This window comes from Sapajus apella, unplaced genomic scaffold (genome assembly GCF_009761245.1).
Source record: "Sapajus apella isolate SASKATOON/1434 unplaced genomic scaffold, GSC_monkey_1.0 scaffold40, whole genome shotgun sequence".
Taxonomy (NCBI): Eukaryota; Metazoa; Chordata; class Mammalia; order Primates; family Cebidae; genus Sapajus; species Sapajus apella.
The window spans coordinates 7,715,348-7,738,850 of NW_022436980.1; the positions used below are offsets into that span (position 1 = coordinate 7,715,348).

At 49.6% G+C, this 23,503-nt stretch overlaps 1 protein-coding gene across 5 annotated transcripts in view; it reads right to left on the reverse strand.

Moving 5' to 3' along the window:
* The window catches only part of BOC (BOC cell adhesion associated, oncogene regulated), a 76,455-nt gene that overhangs the window by 6,394 nt on the left and 46,558 nt on the right, over positions 1-23,503 (reverse strand). For 2 of the 5 annotated variants that reach the window (XM_032299058.1, XM_032299059.1), the window contains exons 5-14: positions 12,318-12,464; positions 10,106-10,249; positions 8,354-8,647; positions 7,715-7,987; positions 6,393-6,700; positions 2,605-2,767; positions 2,075-2,185; positions 1,422-1,643; positions 873-1,054; positions 215-320 (exon numbers count right to left, since the gene is read on the reverse strand). In XM_032299058.1, the coding sequence (XP_032154949.1) occupies positions 215-320; positions 873-1,054; positions 1,422-1,643; positions 2,075-2,185; positions 2,605-2,767; positions 6,393-6,700; positions 7,715-7,987; positions 8,354-8,647; positions 10,106-10,249; positions 12,318-12,464 (1,950 nt within the window). The remainder of the gene's footprint in view (positions 1-214; positions 321-872; positions 1,055-1,421; positions 1,644-2,074; positions 2,186-2,604; positions 2,768-6,392; positions 6,701-7,714; positions 7,988-8,353; positions 8,648-10,105; positions 10,250-12,317; positions 12,465-23,503) is intronic. The other 3 variants (XM_032299062.1, XM_032299060.1, XM_032299061.1) reach the window with 3 other exon arrangements.

Here is a 23,503-nt window from a genome sequence, read left to right on the forward strand (position 1 = left end):
TGGAGGAGATGTTCTAGGTGTCCACCCATGTTCCTGTTGTCCCATCATCACGTGGGTTCATGAAATAGACAGCTTCAAGGATATTATGAATCAGCCAGTGACATGGAGCTCAGGCACGGGTTTATGCTTCACCAGATTTCACCAATACCTTGTCCCCCATGCCAGCGGAGGACACTGAATCACACAGAAACTTAAACGCAGAAGTGTTTCTCACCTTCCACCATATCCTTCTTGTAGTCACTATCGTTGTCACTGTCTGTGGGTCGGTAATAGATATAAAAGCCATGGATTGGGGTGTTGTTGTTGCTTGCTGGGATGTACTATAGGAAATGGAGAAAAAACACGTTGACAATGGGCAGAGAAAACATCAAAGCAAAACCACTGGTGTATGAAAGTTCTACCCCAGCCCGGAGTCTGAATTTCACTGGGGGCCCCTGACAAAGACTTCTAATGCTATATCCCTGAGGTTCTCTGAAAAATGCTGTGAAGGAAATTACTCATTATTTTATTTAGCCTGGAGGTCCCTAAACTTTTGAAGAGAAGAAACAAATTGCCATTTCTCCAAAGACTTCAATTGCTTCTGACCCCCCTGGACATGTGAGGGACCCCTATGGCTGAGAAGGGGACCTGAACGATTGTGTTGGGATCCCCTGTGGTGTCAGGGGAAGGGGAGGAAGGAGGGTGAGGTCTACCAGGTCAAGGCACCAGAATCAACAGGAGACTATAGAGCAGCTCCAGCCACTAAGAGCCTTCCAAATTCCACTGATAAGGCTTTCGGGTGCCCTGTTCAGGGGAGTCTGATCCCCAGGTTCACAGGGAAGGGCGTTTGGGGTAGGCCATCTTCCGCTCAGAACGAGGCCAGGCCCGCTTACCATCCACTTGAGCATGATGGTGGTCTCATTGACGGCGTCCGTGAAGGTGATGTAAGGACCCGCCACGGGCCTCTCGTACACGCGGCCGCTGTAGCCCGACACCACGTAGGGCCGAGAAGGGGCGCTAGGCTCACTCTCCCCCAGCATGTTCAGAGCCCGGACTCGGAACTTATAGGAGGTGCCTGGTGAGAGGGACACTCACGGAACTCAGGAGCTGGGAAACACCGTCTGATTCTCCCACAGCCTTTCAAGGCCCAGGACCTGGAGGGGTCTTCTGGGCAGCCCTTCCCAAAAGCAAGTTCTCAAAGGCCTCACAAGAATGCCCGCCCTTGTCAGAGCGGAGCTTCGAGGGAGACGGCTCTAGATGCTCCTCTGGAGAGAGGGAGGCGGAGGGCTTGTAGGACTGTGGTGAACACCACAGGCAGCAGCACCTGGGCATGCCGGAGGGTGAAGGCCTGGGCCCAGAAAAGGGGATCCCAGGCTCGTCATCCTCCTCCAGGCAGTCAGGGCCAGCCGGGGAATCAGGCCGCTGAGTGGCCAGGCCCCTACCTTTCTCTAGGCCTGTGATCTCCACGGAGAGCCGCGAAGGGGGGATCGCGCTGGTGGCCAGAATCCAATCTCCCACTTTCTTTAGCTTCTTGTACTCCACACGGAAGGACTGGATTGGGAACCCACCATTGCCACGGGGGATCCAGGTCACATACACGGAGGTCTCAGAGGCCATGGAGATGGTGGGCCTGTCGGGAGCTTCTGGGGCTGGGAAAGATCGTACTCGGTGAGGAAGGAAGCAGGGTGGGATGAGGCTGTCTGCCCACTGGGCCTGGCCTGCTCTTCCCCACAGCTCTCCATCCACTGGTGTTTGCATCGGACCTCCCCATGGCTGCCTGGGCCGCCCTCTGCTGGGGGAAGCCTTTGACTAAGACCCCTTATGCCTGCCTTCTGCAAAAGCCAGAGTGTGAAGGCTGAAGGGGCACTGCTGCTCTCTAGATGCACCCGGTCAGCAATCCCAGCATCAATGCCAACCTTTTATTTAAAAAGCTACAAACTACATTTCCTCATTGTGGTTAACTGGGAGATGCCAAGAAAATGTCATAAAAATCCTGGACCTACAGAAGCAAGACCCCATTCGGCCTTGAGAACAGGCCCTCTGAGGCAGTTCCAGTCCTGCCTGCATGTCCCAGTCCCTGCTGCTCGGGGCTTACGGGAGAGGCGGCCATGATCCAACTGGCTGCTGCTCTGGGGGCTGGCTCCAGGGTCGTCTCTCTGGATCTGCTGCTCCTTGCTGGCCACGATCTCAGGTTTGGGCCGCCGTCCTGGGTGGAAATGGGTTGCAGTCAGCAAGGGAAGAAGCAGGCATTAGATCTCCCTCCCACAGAGTCCTTTTTGCCTGAGACTCTGCTGAGGAGCATGATGAAGTGAGGCAAATAAGCATCCTGGGCCCTGAGGGTGTGGGCTGAGCCTTGGCGAGCCTGGCTGTGTTGTGGTACTGCTGCTGGCCCCTGTGTGAGAGGAACGAAGGGGCACCGGGCACCGGAGAGGCCAGCTGGCAACTGTCCTAATGAGAGCTGGGACCGCAGTGTGACACACAAACCACAAGGGGGCGGTAGCCGGAAGGGCAGATAAAGTTCGAGGTGAACAGCTGGGGCAAGGTGAGCAGGGATTCTGACCTGGGCTGGTAGAACTTGCTTAGACCCATGGAAACCCCAAGCAAAGGGCAGTGTTTGACTCTCACCAGTTCGGAAGGTGACCATGGCTGTCTGGCCCTTGCCTGCACAGTTGTAAGCTGCCATCTCCACTTCATACAAGCTCCCGGGGTCAAGTTTGCTGAGGGTCAGGTGGTGCTGGTTGGCTGGAATGCCAGAGATGGTCCAGTCATCAGAGGAGTTTGTGACCTGCTGGAGAAGGTAGCTGGTGTAAGGACCGGCATCTCAGCCTCGGGCGACGAGTGGGTTGTGGTTTGCAAGGAAAGCAGCACTGAGCCCAAGAGGGCAGGAAGAGGAGGAGGACGATGGGCCAGGCTGGAATTGGGGGTGGCACAGACTCAGACTGTCCCGTCCCTAGCTATAGGACACCAACCTCTCTGGGACAGTCAAGTCAGTTTTCCTGATCCCTCGTCTAATGATCTCATCAAAGAAACCTCAGTAGGGAAGTCAGCCTGACTGATATTGCTGAGAACGCCTCCAAAGACCTTCTCTCCCTGTATTTCAAAGAATCTCCACGTTTTGCTTTCTTTCTCCTTCTGTATGTAAACTAAATGCAGTTCCCTGTTTATATGCTAATGAGACACAATGATGAGAAAGACAGTGAAAGTACCAGCAGCCATTGAAACAGCAACATTTGTTGCCATCGCTTACTTGGTGCTAGGCGGGAACTAAGCAGTTTACAGGCAGTGGTTGCAGTGAGCTGACATCGCACCACTGCACTCCAGCCTGGGCAACAGAGCAAGTCTCTGTCTCAAAAAAAAAAAAAAAGGTAAAAATTGTTTCTAAAGAATAATTTGGCACACAACTGTACTCGGGAGGCACAGACTCAGACTGTCCCCTGTCCCTGGCTATAGGACACCAACCTGGGCAACGGAGGGCAACCTGGGCTACTTCCTTTTCCTCAAAATAGCCCAAGTGATTGGTGTTAATATTGTCCCACTTCACAAATAATGAGGCTAAAGTTTAGAGAAATGAGCAATTGCTCTAGGCCACATGGCTGGTGAGCACAGAAACTATGACTTGACTCCAAAGAGCACTGCACCCTATCCCAGGAAGAAGAGTCTGGGATCCAAAGTCCTGGGTTCAAATCCCAGTTGTATAACTCAGAGCAAGTTTCCTAATTCTCTGACCCTTAAGCTTTGCACTTCACCAACAAGGCAAATAAAATCTCTCAGGTTATTCTGAAGATTAAATGAGAGAACTCGTGTAAAGTGTCCCTCAGTGAGCTTGGTGTACAGTAGGTTCCCAGCAAATGCCTGGCCCCTGTAGGCCCCTCCCCACATCCGTGGCCCAGTGCGGTTTCTATCATTTCAATCCTCTTTGTTTCTGCTCCTTCCTCCAGTCGTTGCTCAGAACTTACAAACTGTGGATGAACTGTGACTATGATGGTCACAATTAATAGCTGCAAATTCCTAGCTCTTTAAAGGAAAAAGTAAGGGAGCTCCAGGCTCACCAACAGTTGATGCTCAGAGGCTGCTCATTTCAGCCCCCCTGCCCTGCCCCCCCCCAGCTTTCGGGACAAAGGACTTTACTGCCAACTCTGTACATCCCAGAGAGCCTGCTGGAACCTGAAGTTGTGGTTTGCTGAAGGAAGAAAACAGCTGGAATGAAAAGCTCTTTTCCCTGAGCAGAATATTCCAAAGTCGAACAAAACCTACCATTCAAGGCACAGGAATGGTCTGGGCTCATTGTCTGGCTTCCAGAATTTGTTCCAAGGGGAGAAGAAGTTTTTACAAACTGAGACTCCCCAGTGGTGCTGGAAACCCAAACACAGTAGCCCAGGGTCTGCAGATGCACCAGGAAATGAAACTTGCTTCGCGCATGTGAAATAGTGAAAATTAGCTGAATGGTTCCCAATCCCCAGCAAGAGAAGGGGAATGAAAAAACAGCCCAAATGCTGACTTTTGATTTCAAATTCTTTCCTGGGTGATCTTTAAGACTGGTTAGTTCTGTAAGAAAAACTGCTTTCAAGCCAGAACTTCTGCCTTGGCAACCCGAGGCTGAAGAGCCCCCAGGCTGGAGCCTGAGAGAAGCCAGACGCAGCAGGGGCCTGTCTGGACTCTCACTTCCCCTGCACCCCAGGCACCCCTGCCCTCCCCCAGCGCTGGCCTCACACTTCCACTGGGCCCAGAAATGAAAATAAGAAATAGAAGGGTAATTAGTCACTGTCACACACACTGAGAGGGTGAATGCAGCCTGAGCCTGGCATTTCCGGATCACCACGGCACGGCCTTTGCCAGTCAGCCTCTTGTCCGAGGCTGCTTCATGGCCACCTATTGGCCTGAAAAATATTATTCTTGCTCTCACACTGGGTTTTGTCTCCTGGGAACCATGGGCGTTTGGCCTGCCCTGATCTTTGTCTACAACTCTGAGATCGAGGTGTCCAGTTACATGGGGAAATAGGATTAGGAGCAGTCCTGTCCTGTAACATGTGAACAATGCTGCTTTTTGTTAAAAACTCATTCACCCGATCTGTTGGCTGCCCATGAAGGGGCCAGCAGGTGGAGGACTAATGAGACTGCTCCCCGCCATCCCCCTGCCTCTAGGGAGGCAGCAGAGGGGGCGTGAGTATGCTCTGCCTTAGGTGTCTTTCTGACAACCCCAGGGTCTCTGTCGGCTTGTTGTGACCCAAGATCTTCTAGGAGAGGATGTAAGGGAAAAGAACAGAATAGAAGCAGTCAGGGGCCAGGGCTCCAAGGTAGGGAAAGGGCTTCTGTGCAGCTAGTGCACTCCACTGTGCAGGGTGGGTTGTGTTTTCTTGCTTGCTTGTTTTTGGAGGTGGGGAGGAGTGGATAAATATTTTGAACTCTACATTCATATGTTTTCCATCAGGTGCACATAGCACTTTTATAAGCAAAAGTAATATCAATGCATAATAAAATTCAGCATGTATATCAAATATAATTTTTAAAAATCCATTTAAGAATAATAGTTTTCTACTATCAAATGGACTTAGAAAGAAAATGGCATATACTTGGAGTGAACAGAAACATTTTCAAGGACATTTTGTTGCGGGGAATTTCATGTCCTCATCCCTGCAGGGTAAGAGCAGGTAAGAGCACAACCTTGAGAGAGAGTGGTGGCCTAGGGACCCTTCCCTGCCTCACAGCACACAGTGTCCAGGAGCACCGGCCGGGCTGGGCTCTGCCCCGCATCCTATCAGAGCCAGATATTCCCTCCCTGACAGCTCCTGAAACATTCACCTGGACAGACTTCTTCTGTCAAGGAGAAATAGCTGAGGTCTGAACAACATGATGTGCTTTGAGCTCAAATGCCTGCTTGTCAAGCCCCAGCCCTGACGGATTCTGAGAACAGAGAGGGTATTTTAGAGCCTACAAAGAAAACACTTGTCCACAAATATTTGTTTTCCTGGCGTTACAGCTGGCTTACCATGCCAGGGTTCCTGCAGGTATGTACCCAGCACAGCTTAACTTTTGTGAAAAAATGAAATGTAATAACAAATGGCAGAGGAAAGCAGGGGGGAGGGTCATGGTTACCAGGGAGACTGTTCACTGTCTCCTCAGGGACTAGAAGCTTGTGTGAGCTTCTGAGAAATGAGTGCACAGGGCTTAGTACTGCATGCAGGCACAAGGCTTTTTCCTGGGCCTTCTAGGGTCCCACGCGCCCATCTCACAACCAGCCTCCTGGGAGGTGGCACAGATGGACATTGGAGGAGACAGAAGGGCCTGATTAGAGGTGGGGATTACTGGTTCAGGCTTCAGGAGCTCAAGGGGAGATAGCCAGGAGGCAGTGACTCTGCTCAGCCTTGCAGGGAGGGCTACGCAGGGGAGGCAGCAGCGCCACACCAGGGCCATACCTTGCGGTGTTTCACCACATAGTAGAGGATCGGCGCCCGGCCACCGCCCTCATGCCGAGGCCGCCACACCAGTTCATAGGAGTCAGTCTTGGAGGTGCGGGGCGAGCTGAGGATGATGGGGGCCTCGGCAGGAGCCCTCTGCCCGTTTTCTCCTGGACACTGCGGGGAAGCAGGCCGCACTGACGTCGAGGGTCCGGGGAGCGCCGGTTGCCCTCTCTGCATCTGCTCAGGGCTGCCAGGACTGGAGGGCCGTGCAGGAGGCGTGCCAGGGGCCGGCTCAGCATCCTGCCATAGCCTTGGGGTTGTGCCTGGAGGACCGACAGGAAGGAGAAGGAAACGTGAGTCCCCTGGTTTACCTGCTGAGCTGTTGTTCCTGGGGAGAAAACCATCAGCCTGACCACCACCCACTCTGTGCTGCCCAGCCAGGCTCTGTGGAAGACAGCGCCTGTGTCTCTGTCCTGCCGGAAGGAAAGGCAGCCTGGCCTGCCTTGCCAGGGGCTCAAGGGTGGCTTGGGCATGGTAAGCAAACATCTCTGTGGCCTGCTGTTCTCCCGAGTCCGTGTGAAGTGCATCTCCAGCGAACTAACTCAATTTGCTCCCGAGGCCCAGGAACCCTGCACCTTCCTTCTTGGCCTAGGCTGGGGATGGGGCTGTGCCTTCATGCTGGGATCTTAACACCACGGCACCATGTGGGCCTTTTCCTACTGGGAACGTGAGACATGAACCCAACTTGGAATCTCCCCTGAGAGTCTGCGAGGCCAGGAGGGGCGGTACTTCCTTCAGGTTTCCACAGGATCTGCCAGCACCTTCTCTCCTCTACCTGACCTTCCCCACCACAGGACATGGGCGCCCCATAAAGCTGACTTAGCACTGTACTGTATTGATTGCTGCATTTTTCTCAAGTTGTCTCCCTGGTAAGTTTCGTCTCCATAGGCAGTTCCTGACGGCAGGGTCTTTGCCGCATTGCTCTGCATCCCCCACATTACCTCTCCCAAGGCTGAGCAGGTCACTGCCCAGCTGGTACAGGCCCTAACCGGAATGAAGCTTGCTGAGAAGGACAGACTGACTTTTCTTTACCAAAGCACTAGAGCGGTGGTTGTCAAACTGGGTTCCATGGAAACTTATTTTTTAATACAACAATTAAATGGGTTTTCATTAGTGAAAATCTGCACTTCTGATTTATTAAGTTTATATGAATTTGAGCTTACAACTATAAGCTACTTTTCTCTATCTTATATACTGGGGTTCCAAATTAGATTTCATTTGAGAAAAGGATTCAGTGAATCTTCACCTGGAATCTCAGACCCCTGGGCTGCACTCACTTGGCCTGGAGGTCCGCAGCTGGACCACAGCGTGGGCGCTCCCGACTTCGTTCTCGGCCATGCACTGGTAGACACCTTCATCCTCAGGCCCCATGCTGAGCACACGCAGGGCCCTGCGGGAGAGCCGGAGGCGCTGGCTGGAGATCAGGGGCACAGCATTCCTCAGCCACAGCACAGAGGGCGGGGGGTTCCCGCGCACCTCACAGGTGAGCTTGGCACTCTGTCCCCAGGGGATGACCAGCTGGGACAGCTCCATGGTGACCTCAGGGGGTTCTGCCAGGAAACCAGAGCAGGGTGAGAAGGGCTGTGTCTGCCTGTCCCAGGGCCAGATGGGCTGGGAGGGACGCAGTTAGGAGCGGCTCCCCTGCCCTTTGGCTGTTGCTTTTTCCTAACGGGCAGAATAGAGGCAAGGAGAGGTCTGATGCCTCCACCATCAGAGTCACAACAGGAGGGCCCCAGGACTGCGTGCCCTGACTCTGGGATACGAGGAGCCCTGACTCTTCAGCCCTGCTTCTGTTACTCCCTCAGCATGTGGCCTTTCACATAACCCTCTGTGAGCCTGCGTTATGTTTCTAGAAAGGCTGCCCAGACCAGAGAGAAAGAAGGCCAAGGAGAAGAGAGTCCACAGCAGACACTCACCGAACACCTGGACGTTGTAGAGGATGACTGCTGCCCCAGGCTGCCCCACCCCATTGTCCGCCATGCAGCGGTAGGTGCCCGAGTCCTCCTCGCTGGTGGTGTCGATGAGGAGGTTGCTCAGCAGGAAGCGTGTCTTGTTGTAGCCAGTGACACTGGACCCATCCTTGGCCCAGGTGACTCGTGGGGGTGGGATTCCACTGGCTACACACTCAAGAATGAGACTCTGGCCTTTGGTGACGATGATGGTTTGGGCTTCTGGTGGGTAGATGATGCGGGCAGCCTCGGCAGTGGAGCCTGGAGGGGCAAGGAGGGCAAGGACAGAGGCATGTGGACCAGGACGTCCTGTACAGCATCCCCAGGAGGCAGGCCCAGAGAGCGTGGAGATGGGATCAAACAGGCATTCCAGGTCTTTTGACCTATGTAGAGTGGGGCATGCTACAGAATTCCCCTGGGACTTGGTGTCCTTATCAGAAAGAAGGGCTTCTTCTACAGGGAGCTGTTATGAATAAGAAATGAGATAACACAGAAGAACAGCAGCATCAACACAACATATGCACAGTTAACTATGAGTGTTGGCAAAGAGAGAAAGCTGAGGGGGAGGAGAGGCTATTTAAATGGCACAGATGTTTCTTCCTGCTTGCACTCAGTAAGTGCACTGTGAGGCTGAAGATGAGATGGGAAACAAGAATCTGCCATGCCTCCAGCCCCACCCTACGGTTCTGAGGCCCAAGTGTCTCTCACAGTGAGCATCTCGGAGCTGGCCTCCCACTGAGCTGAATGGAATCTACTGTTTAAACACATGCATTTCTCATATTGCAAGGTCCCCAAATGCAAATCACCTATGTACTAATCCAGGCGCACAGCTGGGGAAGCTGTGATCTTTTCTCAACACTGGGAACAAACTGCACAGAACTCAATGAAAGGCACGTCTACTCTCCAGTGTGTGCTGTTCCTCAGCGACCTTCGAGGAGCACGGGGACCAATTCTGCCTTATATGCTGACCAGGGGCAGACCCAGGTTTTCTAACACCTGAAATTTATACAATTTCAGAGTCCCCAAAAAGAATGGAAAATGATAGAAAATTAGGCCCTTGAGAGGCCTCTGCTGGTGAGTGAAGGACCATGGGATTTAGCTTCTTCAGCTTCACAGTGATTCCATCTCTGTGCCAACTCTAACTCCGTGTAAGATGTCACTCCTCTGAATGGGCAGGGACTCCAGACAAGTGCATGGAAAGGTAGCTGCTGTTTTCCTGTGCATTGACAGCACCTGAGCCTCCTGGACGCTCACCAGAGGGCAGTGCTGGGCACATCTCATCAGTGCAGACAGTGCAGGGCCAGGAACCTCATGTAGGGCAGAAAGGCAGCCTGAAGGCCTCCCACGTGGGCGTCTGTTCTAGGCTGTGTCCACTGCTGAGCTTGAGACAAGGCCTACCATCCTGCCCCAGCACACACATTCTGACCCATCCCAATTGCAAAGTAACAGTGAAGGAAACCTCCTAACAGGCAGGTGTGGCAGCAGGCACAGTCAGTTGCCAGAGCCAGCCCAAGGGCTGTGTGCTGTCAGAGGCTGGCCCCGAAGCTGGCCAGAGGGGAGAGAACACCTGGTTGAGTCCCACGGGTTCCCCCTGGCCAAAGCCAGTGCACACAGAACTGCAGCTGGGATGTGGCACCTCCAGGTATCTACCTCCCTTCCCATCTCTGCGAGCCCATCGATGATGCCCCCTGTCCCACAGCAGGTGGGCCCGGGCCTTACGGCGCACACGCAGCCTGTCGCTGGAGCCGGAGGTTTTCACTTCCTGGGTCACTGGGTTGTAGGCCGCACACTTGTACATGCCCTCGTCCTCCTGGCTGGCATTCACAATCTGGAGGTTCCCCGAGGGCATGATCAGGTAGTTATCTGTGGAAAGGGCAAGGCCAGGGGAAGATGGGATGAGTTTGGGTCCAGAATGCTGCACTCTGCAGCTTCCACAAAGGAGAGGAGCATGGAAGAAGGGGGCAGGCCGGGCAGGCACTAGGAGCTGATGTCCACCTGGGTCCTCATAAGCCCAAGCCTAAGATGCCTTCTTCCCATAAAACCTTGCACCAAGCGGGACAGAATGCCAGAGAGAAAAAGTAACTGACCAACCAGCTAACAGGCTGGTTGACTAACTGCCCCAAGTTAGTGCATAGGTCTATGGAAGAGCATTTTATACTTTCAGGGGAGCTGGGGTGGCTGGAAAGAAGGCAGGATTTAGAATCAGCCATGGTCTCATGCTCTGGATCTGCCAAGTATTAACTGTGTGATCTTGGGTAAGTTATTTAACCTCTCTGATCCAGTTTCCTCATTTGTAAAAAAAAAAAAAAAAAAAAAAAGGCGGCCTCAGAGCCATTGTAAGGATTTCGAGGCCCAGGCTGCACACATGGGAGATGAGATCATCATTTCTGCAAGCCTCCAGGAAGGAGGAAATTGACTTTGGAACTTCCCATCATTTTCCCTTCCCAAATGACTGGCAAATCTTCCCATCAGTCATAGCCATCACTCAGCATCGCCTCATTATTGTATCTCTGCCACTTGGAGAGGAATATTCTGACTCCCGACCCCGCCCTCCCCATGAATGCCACTGAAATCCTTTCTTCTGCATCAGGGGACTGTGGCTCTGTCTGCTCCTGGTCCAGGGGTGCCATGGCATGGGCCTCCAGGGGTGTTCAGGTTCTGTAGCCAGGAGGCAGATTCATAGCTCCTGGACACCCCAGCAACTAGGGTGGCATTTGGCTTCCTGGCAGGCAAAGCTATGGCTGTCAGCGCGGAGCTTTGCTCTGGTGGCCCTCCTGGGAGCTGTGCTGTTGCCAAGCCTGGTGCCTGCCTGCTGCTGGGCCACCCAGGTATGAGGTGCTTAGCAAGGGCCAGATGGAGTGGGAGAAACCCTTGGCCTGATGGGGCGGGCAGGCTTCTCCCAGAGGCTGCTGACAACCTTCTGCTGGGGACAGTAGGGATTAATGCTCTTCTTCCCTAGTCTCCAGTTAGTTCTGAGTGGCTGGATTAGGGGTTTCACCCTTTTGAAAACAGTTTTCTGTATTTTCTAAGTTTTCTATAATGAACATATATTCCTTGCATAACCAGAAAGAGTTAATAAAAATATCTTAAAATTGACAGACTGTTTTTAAAGGTATACTTTTTTTTTTTTTTTTTTTTTTGAGACAAGGTCTCACTCTGTTGGCCAGGCAAACGGGGAGAGGGAAAAATGAAGTCCACTACAAAGATTGCTCTCTGCTGCATGGGGAAGAGCTCCACCTCCTGCCAGGGAACCCTGGGGCTCCGTGAATGCCTCTTATCAGGCAGCCTTCCTGTGTGTGCCTGAAGGCACAAAGCTCCCACAGGCAGCATCCAGAGCCCTGTGTGTGCTGAGAGCCTGGATGGAACAGCAGCATCTCAGGAACATCTGGAGCCTGCAAGGATAAAGAAATTCCTCATGCTAAGACAGAGGACTTCCATAATGGAAGCCACCTGCTTTGGGACCCTACAGGACTAAATATCAAGAGAGAAGACATGGCCAAGCATGGTGGCTCAAGCCTGTAATTCCAGCCAGAGGTGGGAGGATTGCTTGAGCTCAGGAGTTCTAGACCAGCCTGGGCAACAGAGCAAGACTCTGTCTCTATAACAAATAAAAAATAAGTTAGCCAAGCATGGTAATGTGTGCCTGCAGTCCTAGCTACTCAGGAGGCTGAGGAAGGAGGATCTCTTGAGCCCTGATGATGGAGGCTGCTGTCAGCTCTGATTGTGCCACTGCACTGCAGCTTGGGTAACAGAACAAGACCCTGTCTCTTAAAAGAAAAAAAAAAAAAAGGGGAGGCGACAGCTGGCCAGCATGAGGACAGGGCTGCTGGCATGCTGAGGAGGCGATTGCCCTAGCTTTGTTGAGCACTGAGTGGTCAGAGGAGGCCAGCTCCCCTTCTGGCCTCAGCCTTGGCCTCTCCTGCCCACTCACCTCTGGAGGCCTCCAGCCACTCTTGTTTGACGCTGTACCGGACCTGGGCTTTGGGGTGGCTCTCAGGCAGGTGGCAGGCAATGACTGCTGTGTTTCCCTCATCCACTTCAATCACGTGCTGCACATCTATCTTGAAGTCCTGGAGATCTGTGAAGAGAAGGGAAGGCGCTGGGTAGAGGAGAACAGAGCAAAAGCGTGACATTTCAGGGTGGGCTTGTGCCTTGGTGTTGTCAGTCATGACAAAGCTTGTACCTAGGGGGATATTAGGGGGGTCCTCTGAGTTCTTCCTCCAGCCCCTTGTTGTCTACCAGACTTTATAAGAATGTGGGACCCTCATCTCTGATGGGGTTCACTTTGTATATACAAGCTGGGGGAAGGTGCAGAGAGAATCCCATCAAGAGGTGCCTCTGGCTCAGACCAGCCTCTTCTGTTACAACGAGATGTGGGGACAAGCTGGCTCTGCTTATTCACCCCAGAAGTGCATCAGTCAAGGTGCAAATGTCCTAGCAGAGCTGTCAAAAGATTCGGCTAATGGAGATGGACGGGAACAATGAAAGAGAATGCTTGATGTCTTTTCTCCTATTTGATTAAGAACAGCATTCCCAGGTTCTTCTTAGGCATCCATGATGACAAGTGACAGCCTTGAGATTCCACTTGATTGCTGACTACGGTTATAACCAGAAGGCTGATTTTTGCTGCTTGGGAGCCACACCCCATGTCATGGACAATCCATCCATGGGGCTGGGGGCAGGACTCTGGATGCTCTAAGGGTTTTCTAAGGCAAAGAGGGATCTGCCAGGACCATGGCTTAATGGCAGTGGACTGGGGAGGAGCCAGGGTCCTGACACGAGGCTGGTCTCTGGCAGCCCCATGGCCATCTCTCCTGGCTTGGCACCGTAGGATCTAAACTGGGAGAGCATGGATATCCATCTAGAGTAAGAGCAGAATGTTTCCCAAACAATCCAAGAGTCCAAACAACAAATCTCTTTGTATAAGCCAAATCACTGATGCTGCTGAATAAACAGGGGCCACTTGCACAACAAAAATGCACGCATTCTAAGATGGAAATGTTTTTCAGGATTACAGCTGAATTTCAGAGGAGAAACAAAACTAATGGAGTATAAGGCAGATAGAAATTATTTTACCCAGACACTCTCCTCCTAAAGGTACTCAGAAAGCCCTGGAGGCACCTTCTCCAAATGCTGGCCACACCAAATCCTGCTCAGCCCCTCCTACTGGGGCTGACTGCGATCTCACTGCAGGACTGCACCTGCCTATGCTGCTGTTGCCACTGGAGAACCAGGGAGGGCTGGCGTCAGGTTTCTCACAGAAGACAAGAGATAATTACCAAAAACAAACTGGAGTCACCCTAGGAGGGCCTGGTGATTAAGGTACTCAGTGAGGTCAGGAGGCTTCCCACTTGATGGAATGTTCCAGCAGCTCTTAGTCACTTCAAGCCAACACAGCAGAGGAAAGCTCTATTTTTTCTGTTAAAGGATTGATGTCCCTTTGATTACAAAATTGACTGAACTCTTTAGGGGCAGAGACCGAGTCTTGTTCCTGTCTGTGTCCCCTGAACCTATTTCAGGTCCTGGCCCAAGCACACACTTGGCCAGTGTTGAATGAATGAATGAAAGTTAATAAATAAATGAATGAATATCTTGGAAGCTGAGACCCACGAGTTAGGTACAAGTTGCCCATTATGCTCCCTAGAAATTTAAATTCGTAGTTGAACTTGATCTACATTTTGAACTTACGGACAAGAGCCCAGCACAACTGATGTTCTATGAACATTATGTCTAAGTGTGGCCAATGGTAGCTATTTTGCAAATAGAATGTTTCTTAAGAGGTTATGCGCGGTCTGAGGGAAGAGGTGAAATAGGTCTAATAAATGTGCTGTAAGAAATATACGCTATTCAAGGAGTGGTGTGGGGAAAACAGTGATATGATGGCTATTCCGTTCTCCATGATGTGCTTAGTTCACATTGCATGCCTGTGTCAAAACATCCCATGCACCCGATATACACATATACTATGTACCCACACACATACTATGTACCCCCCCAACACACACACACTTAAAAAAAAAAAGTGATTGCCGATTCCCTTCTATTGCCCCATTTCACTTGCCACGCAGAACAAGCACAATGCCTGTGAGTCAAGGTGAGATCTCTCACAGATTCCTTCCTATAGGTAAGTGTAGGGCCTCCTGGGCTTTAAATAATGACTTCAAAATTATTTCATGTTTTGTGATAGCTGACCCTAAATAAATTATAAATTCCTCATGGGAAGCCTATTAATTTTTACTCCTCACCCCAACCCCAAGCTCTATTGCATAGTACTGAGGATACAGCAAATGCTTTCTAAGTCCTTGCTAAATAAATACAGTTTGGAAGGCTCCCAAGGCCAGCTTGATGGGTGTGCAACCTGCTCCTGCACTTGATGGGGATGACACTTGATTTAATGTTCTGCTTTCACCATCTTAAAATTCTTACTAATGCTTCAACAAGGGACCCTACATTTTCACTGAGCATTTGGTCCCACAAATTATTTAGCCAGTCCTGGCTGAGCCTCTCAGCCAAGACAGCTAATGAGTTTTCTCTCAGAGAGGAGGCAGGTTTGGACTATGGGAAAGGAACTGCTTGAGCTCAACATGTTCTGGCTAAATATTGGTAACTTTGTCTTCTGAAAGCAATTTACTTAAAAAATGCAAAGGCCTTCATCTTCCTTCAGGCCAGGGCGCCCTGTACCTGCCAAGTCAGGAGGCTTCCCACAAAGCGAGCTATGAGTGCTTGTGAGCTTAGAGGCATCTGGAAAATTCCTCAGGCGCTGTGAAGCACTCTCCTCCATGGTCGAATAAATCCCAAACTACTCCACCAAGAAGTTTTTTTTTTTCCTCCTCCTCCTTTTCTTACCTCATTCCAAGGAATTTGCCTCCAGCAAAGAATATACTTAAACCTAGCAGATCATTTTGCAAGAAAGATGTGAGCAACTGAAAGGAGTGTGGCACCATAACGCAATCTCCCCAGGCTCCTGCCCGTTGTAATTGAGGGCTTATCCAGGCACGGAGCACGCACTCCGCCAGGCACCCACCTCAGCAAGCCAGTGGCAGAAAACACTGTCTTTTTAAATCCCCTCTTGGCTCCTGCTGCACCCTCTGACAGCTGCTCAGTTGGAGACAGAAGGCTGTGCAGTGGGGGAGCATGAAGTTGGGCACTGGTCAGCCACGCAGCCAGACAGCCCCTCTGTTCTGATGCCAACATGTGCACAACGGCCTGTGCAGGCAGGACTGAGGGCACTCCAGCTGGGCATCTAGCTCCCCACAAGGGGCAACTGGCAGGCGAGCCTTCCTGGCTTCAAAACAAATAAGCAGCAGTTTGGTTCTTGGCCGTGTCCCCTCCCTGTGCCTCCTCAGCTTAAGCCTTAGCTTAAAACACTCCCAATTTTTGGCTGCCTAAGTAAAACTTGAGTTTCACTAAGGGATCAAAGGCAGAATAATGAAGTGAAGAATGATCTGAAAATCAGAGGACCCCCTTTTTCTAGTGTTTTTGGACAGGAAGGGGGCCAGGGAGGGGTGGGGAGTTCATGATTGATAAGAGCCTAATCAGCCATCAGAAGGGGCAGATGAAGAGAGGAGCAGTAGCTGGCACATATGAAGGAAACCAGCCTGTTCCCAGGCACCTTTGTCTGTGAAGCCCGTTTCCTGGCTGAATCCCTAGGCTGCTCAGTGTGCTTCACTGGAAATAAGGGACAGGCCCTTCAATTACAAATGAGGTTAGCAGGCCTCCGCTGCAGAAAGATGGATCAGGTTTCTTGGGGAAATGGTTTGACAGGACACCTGCCCTTGCCTGTTGGCTGGTGTGTGTGAGAAATCCATTAGAGCAATGTTTTTGCAGCTTTAATCCTCTTATCTTCCCTCCCCTTGCACCCTTCTTTCGCATCCTCTCTTTGTGCATTTTCCAGCTACTTCATTAACTTGTCCACATTAATCAAACAGCTAGTTGGCCCACTCTTGCTTCTCGGCTCCCAACAGGTCAGAAGTCCTGGTCTTTGGGACCATCTCTGAGTTTACTGACCTTATTTACTTGTCACAGAGCTTTGTGATTTCTGAGAAAGCCCATATATTAGGCTCCATACAGAATCCGGCCCAGTTCCTTCCTTCTGGGAGTTCAGTTTCCAAAGGGAAGATGTACACTCTGATATATCACTTCTGTAGGAGGCCTAAACACACAGGTTACAGGGATGTGTTCAGACACACATCATGTGATGTACTCTGTGCTTTCTCTTCACCTTCAAAGGTACATCAGGCACAGGTCCTTCTGACTATGGGAAAACAGACAGCAAATTAAAGACTGTCAAAGGCACATGGATATGGCTGCCATCAGCAGGATCACATGTGAAACTGCAAATTGGCACATTTTATCTTGAGTCTCTTAAACTTCTTTCTCACCACCTTCTAGCCTCCATCCTTTCTTAATAAAAGGCTCAGCAGAGCTATGAATTACATTACAATGTTTGGTGTATGTTCATGCATTCTCGTAACACAAACTGTCAAATACTCCTTGTAGGCTTATCCCCCCATTTTCATGGACTTTACGTGTCCAACTACAGGATGTGTGGGTCTCAGTTAAATGCCCCAGGTGTAATCCATAAACCTAACAGTCACCTCCAAGAGAGTTCTTCATTCCATCTTCTCCTGCATCCTCCCTTAGGCTGCAAATCAGAGTTTGATTCTGTTTGAAGTAAGAAGACAAGACCCCACCGTCTGCTGGATGCTTCACGGAGGTATCAATATCCCCATATCCATGAGCTCTGCTGAATGCTTAAACAAATTTTGGCCTTCTACACATGCAGGTGCTTCTCACTTACAGTCCTGTCCTTCCTACCCTCCTGCCTGTTCCTGGGGATCACGGGACAAGCCTGCACTCCTCTACAGAGGTTTGGATAGGATCCACCAGGTCACGGGGCACCGCATGGGCCTCATGTGGCAATGCTCCCAGGATGGCTTAGCAGCCTCAGGGCCACCAGCAGGTTTCTGGGTTGGTGGATAATTCTGTTACCCAACTGTCACGACTTCCAAGTCTCAACTTGTCCCTGTGGCAGCTTGCTGCACTTGTGGCTAATGCTACAAAGCACAGAGGATTCTGCCCTAATGAAGCACTACTCAGTGGCATGCTGATCCTTTGGTCCTTCCCTGCACCTCAGTCCCTTTTTGAGAGATGGCTGAGGTGCAGGGGAAGTAAAGTTACTAAGAGTTTTCTCTGGCTGAGCCTCTGGCTCATGGCTATCAGATGGACTTTGCTATAGCGTCTGAGAAGATGAAGTGTCCTTGATATTCCTCACTATGTTGCCTCTGGCCAATATGGGGGCTCTCTTGTGTCCCAAACTGCTTCACTGATGGACAAAAAGTCCCAACATGGTTCTCGACCCCCAAGTCACTTGAGGAACTATGGCATGGCCTGACCCCAAGGTTAGTCCTCTGAAATAAAATGGTCTGCAAGTGAAAAGCCATGGCAGTTATCTGCTGAGGGTGTGGGACAAATACAGAAGAGAGGAAAGGCTGGAGCCTCACGGTGCTCTCATGGGGTCAGAAAGCCTGGCACCTGGTGAGTAGCTGGGGTTCACTGTGGGCTGGGCAAGCATCTCAGAAGCCATGCATTTGGGGTAGTGACCAAGACGTTTAGCTCTGGCACACAGACCCCTGCAGCCCACAAAGCGGACAAAACCAGCATTTGGTAAAATACCATCCCTCCGGGCATCGTCGAGTCATTCATTTAGCAAGTCAGGTGCTGCAGAATTATCTGCTATGCCAAGCACTACAGAAAACACACAGAAGAAAAGACACTGCTCCTAACCACAGGGAGCTTTAATCACATAGACAAGGACGGACGCAATAATTCACACACGTGGTGTGGTATTCTACAGCATGGTCCTCACCACCTCCACCAGCACTCCAGCCTAAGTCAACACCGCGATCTACAGAGAAACTTAGAAACGTGGTTGGCAGAGTGAGTACTGCTCCTCCCTTTGCAGGCCGGGAGAGTGGATAAATATGTTTGCTCTCTTTGGGATTTTTTTTTTCCTGCCTGTCCAGTTGCACAAATAATTTTGGCTCCCAAGCTCTTTCCTGACAACCATGGAAACATGACATGAAATTTCTCAAACACACTTTCTGATGAAAGTAAGGCATGCTTTCTTTTATTTAAAGAAAACAGTTTCCATGGGGAAAAAGAAGAAGAAGAAGAAAAAAATCTTTGTAGATGCCAAACACATTAGTTGTTAAATCTTGTTTCTTTCTTTCCCTTTGAGTTGAGGTGGGATTTGCACCCAGATTCGAGCAGTGGGAGAAAGCTGAGATTGGGGAAGAGATGAAAGAGACTGGGAGATGAGGGCCAAAAATCAAAGTCAAGATAGGAGAGAGAAATCTCGGGGTGGGCAGGAGGAGAAAGCAGGCCTAAAGGGAGGAGTGGGAGAGGAAGAAGGAGAGAGACTAAAAAAGAACCTATTTTGCAATGTCATTAAATCATTTGCAATGAATTGGCCTTAGGCTTCAGGAATTTCTTGGCTTGAACCAATTAAAAATATTTTATTTTAAAAAAGACCTAAGAGAACAAGAAATGTGATTAATCCTCAAAGACCAAGTCAAGGATGGAGCCATGTCTCCACTGGGTCTGGCAGCCAGATGAACACAGAAGATGCCTGTAGACCATCTCATCTACCCGACTTCAGGGCTGCGCTGAGGTAGGGCTGGTTAGCAGAACTGGGGAGTTTCTTTTGGACTAGATGAAGGAATGAAATAGTTAGAAAAAAATATACTGAAGAAAGAGAGAAGGAAAAAAAGATTTACTTGCCAGCAACCCACATCACACATATTTCTCTGATCAACCAAATATAAACTATAAACTTAGCAGTGGGAAAATTAATGTGAGTCCTGGTGGTCTGGACTCATCAGAGCCAGAGCTGGATCCTGGCACAGGCTTTGGAAGGGCTGACGGCCTGCACAGGAAGAGAGGGAGGAAAGAAAGCGGAGGCTGAGGAGCTGCGAGAGAGAATGGGGATGAGCACTTTGGTGTGGCCCTGATGAACAGAACTCCAGGTGGGAGGACAGGGCAGTGAGGCCCACACTGGGGCCTGTTTTCCCCTCCCACACACCTGGGAACTACATACTCCCATCAGCGTCAGTGGCACCAATCCCATCCACCCACTCCAAACTGCCCCTTAAGGTATCTCTTAGGACAGTGGTCCCCAACCTTTTTGTCATCAGGGACCAGTTTCATGGAAGACAATTTTTCCATGAACCAGGGGTGGGGAGACTGGGGGGATGGTTTTGGGATAAAACTGTTCCATCTCAAATCATCAGACAGTAGTACGATTCTCATAAGAAGCACGCAACCTCCTAAATCCCTCACATGCACAGTTCACAGTAGGGTTCGCCCTATTCTACTCTATTCTATTCTGCTCTACTCGAACAGAATCTGATGCCACCCCTGATCTGACAGGAGGTGGCTCTCCAGCGGTAACGCTTGTTGGTCCACTGCTCACCTCCTGCTGTGCAACCTCGTTCCTCACAGGCCACGTGCTGGTACTGGTCCACCGCCTGGGGGTTGGGGAGCCCTGTGTTAGGTCATGGAGACGCATTCATTGGCATCTCCCTAAGGTTCCAGAGTTTCCTCCAAACGCCTCAATTTCTTTCAAACGCTGTTGTATGCTTCTGACATCCATCAATTTTTCTCAACCTTTCTTGAATCTATTGGTATCTTCAACCTGTTTGCATCCTAAGTTCCTGCTTTATCTTATTTACTTCCTGAAAACTTTTAATACATCAGAATTTGAAAAGAAAATTCAGAAACTGTTAATTTACCCTCTGCATGGCCTTTTTGATCTTCTAGACCTCAAACATGTTTTATCTGGGAGTCTTTCTCTTTCAAGGTATTCACAAAAGGCCTATGCTATGCCAGGTCTTGTGGACAGTGGACACAGATGCATAATAACAGTTCCTATTCTCCAGGCCGAGAGGCGTGAAAGGGCTGTGGATGCAAACCCAAGGTACGAAGGAAGCCAGGAAGAGAACCTATCTAGCCTTGGAAGTTGAAGGGGTCAAGACACATTCCTAGAAAAGATACCCGAGTCCTGAAAACTGAGAAGGAATTAGTAACACAAGGGCGGGGGGAACCTTCTGAGGAGGGGGATGAAGAAGATGCTGCTGCCAGCTGAGGAACCACCATTACGAAAGCCAGGAGCAAGTACGAGGCACAAAGTGGGCCTGAGTGAAAGGCAGTGAGGACCTCACTACTCATCGCATAGGAAAAGAAATGCTGTTTTTACCTCACCAAGTGTTTCTTTTGCTTACATTTTTTTCTCATTATTAAGTGATCATCCTTTAATTTGGATGTGAACACTACGTCTATTTGCAGGACAGACTTGCTGTTCTATAGAGCTCAAGATTATTACCAGACCCCAAAAATGGCTGAAAGTCTAAAAACAAAGTCAAAGCAGAAACTGCTAAACTTTTCCACACACGAGAAACGGGGCATGCTGAGATGTGGAGCTGTTTTTAAAAAAGCGGGGTAACCGAGGACTCATTTGCCCTCTCGGTTTTCTTTCATGTTTTAAAGGAACCATCTTGCATCGTGCTCCTTAAAAGAGTCCAATGATTCCGAGCAAGCAAATCAATCTTTCCCTTGGCTTCTGGAAAAGGCTCCTCAAACTGCATTTTGGCTCAATGAGTCAACATGCTACATGGCCTTTCCCTTTTCTCTTACTTAGAGAATGAACCTAGGATTTCATTTAACCACTTGGCTGTGAGTACAAAGAACCAATTAGGGACAAGGGTGGAGTGGGTTAAGAGTCCTTAAGGGTGTCCTTGGTAGAAGATGCACTATGAGCTTAAGGTCTGTTTGGTGGTGACCTCTGACAAACATAGAATGGGACCCTGGCTGTTTGGGGCAGACATTTGCTGCCAAGATGCTCTGAGTAGAACTTACACCACAGACCTGTCTGGGTGCTTGCACCGGGGCTAACAGGATGCGTGTGGCCAACGCCATTTGAAGATTTCACCAGAGTACCAGGGAAAATTCTTGTGAGCTATGGGCTTCTGCCTGCATCCAATGGAAAACAGAAAGAGTTAATGTAATTTTTTCCTAATGATATAAGGTATTCCTTATTCATTTCCTATTAAGATGCTCAAGTTGCTCGGCACCTTTTGGATCTCAGCCATCTTTCAATCATTTTCTTGCACAACTGGCAAAGTAAAATACACATAACTTATGGCATGGAACAACTACATTTCAAGCTCAAGCGGGCTCTCCTTTTCCAACTCCATCCCCCTGTGTGAAGCTGTCTCTTTGTCTCTCCCAGCCAAGACAGACTCACACTCAGCCCCAGCTGCAAATCTCCTTCCCTTCCTGGGGCAGCTTAGGAAGCCACCTGTGTTTTCTTTCTCCACAACCCTTCTTCTCACTGCCATCCCTTCATCCCAAAGCAAAAAGCTTGTACAGGATTCCCCGACACCCAAGCCAACAACACACTGATGTTTTTTCAATTTGGAGCGCATGGCTCCTTCCTGTTTTGTCAGGGAGTCCCTGGCTGACTGAACCAGACTGGGGCGGAAGTCAGAACTACTGGAGAAAATTCTTAATCAGAAAATGTTCATACCCAAAGAGAAAAAGAGATGAGAAACAGTGAGAAATTGAGAGGAGGGGGGAACAGGATGGAGAGAACGACAGTCACTTGGTAGCTAGATTAAGAACTGGGTATATATCCAAAGGATTACAAATCGTTCTACTATAAGGACACGTGCACACGAACGTTCATTGCAGCACTGTTTACAATAGCAAAGACCTGGAACCAACCCAAATGCCCATCGATGATAGACTGGATAGGGAAAATGTGGCACATATACACCATGGAATATTATGCAGCCATCAAAAACGATGAGTTAGGGTCCTTTGTAGGGACATGGATGAACCTGGAAACCATCATTCTCAGCAAACTGACAGAAGAGCAGAAGAGCAAACACCGCATGTTCTCACTCATAGGCGGGTGTTGAACAATGAGAACACATGGACACAGGGAGGGGAGCACTACACACTGGGGTCAGTTGGAGGGAAATAGGGGAGGGAGGGTGGGGGGTGGGAAGCTGGGGAGAGATAGCAAGGGGAGAAATGCCAGATGTAGGTGATGGGGAGGAAGGCAGCAAATCACACTGCCACGTGTGTTCCTATGCAACAATTTTGCATGTTCTTCACATGTACCCCAAAACCTAAAATGCAATAAAATAAATGGGAAAAGAAATAAATAAAAAAATAAAACTACAAAAAAAAAAAAAAAGAATTCGATTGAGTTCACCATGGAAATATCTCATTATGGAAATGAAACGTACTGCGGCAGTATCGGTGCCATCCCAAAAACTGAACTGCACCTAGGTCTGAATACACAATGTTGAGAGCAGAAATTTTTAATTTCCGAGTCTTCACATACCTTTCTCATACCTTTAACAACCAACGTTGTTAAACCAATGTTTAACCAATGTTAAACCAATTGTTTAACAACCAACGTTGGTTGTTAAAGGTCTGCGAAAGGTATGGGAAGACTCAAAAATTAAAAATCAAGGTTGTCTTGCACACGCTCTTCAAGCATCAACTCCTGAGTCTTCCGCAATCCCCTGAAAAGGAAATAAATCCTTGCTAGCTGAGCTCCCATGAAAATCTGTTCACATCTCTGTCAGGAAACTCATGGGGCTGCCTTGCTTTATGACTACTGTGTTTAAAAAAAGTCCACCTTCTCCATTAGACTCAGAGATGTTCAGTGGCCAGGACCAGACCTTACTGTTAGAAATTCTAAACGCTTCCCAATTCTTAGGGCACCAATCTCCAAAACATCCAAATATAGGGGTCAGCGCTGGAGGATGAGTGCATTGCTATTTTTCAAGTGGGACTCATGAACTTTGGTCTTGTCTTATTTAAAAGAAGTCTTTAGAAACAGAATGCATTGTTAAGTTGTAAAGTACTGAGGACAAAATTAAAGAGGTGGATTGTTAATTGTAGTAAGAAAATATATTTTGGGAAGAAAACTATAGTGACTGTTGGAAATAAAAGATATTCTGTTTATTAATTGAGTTCTTGCTTGCTTGTTTCTTCTCTCATCCTCTCCACTCCTACACTTCACAGAGGAAGATACAGATTATC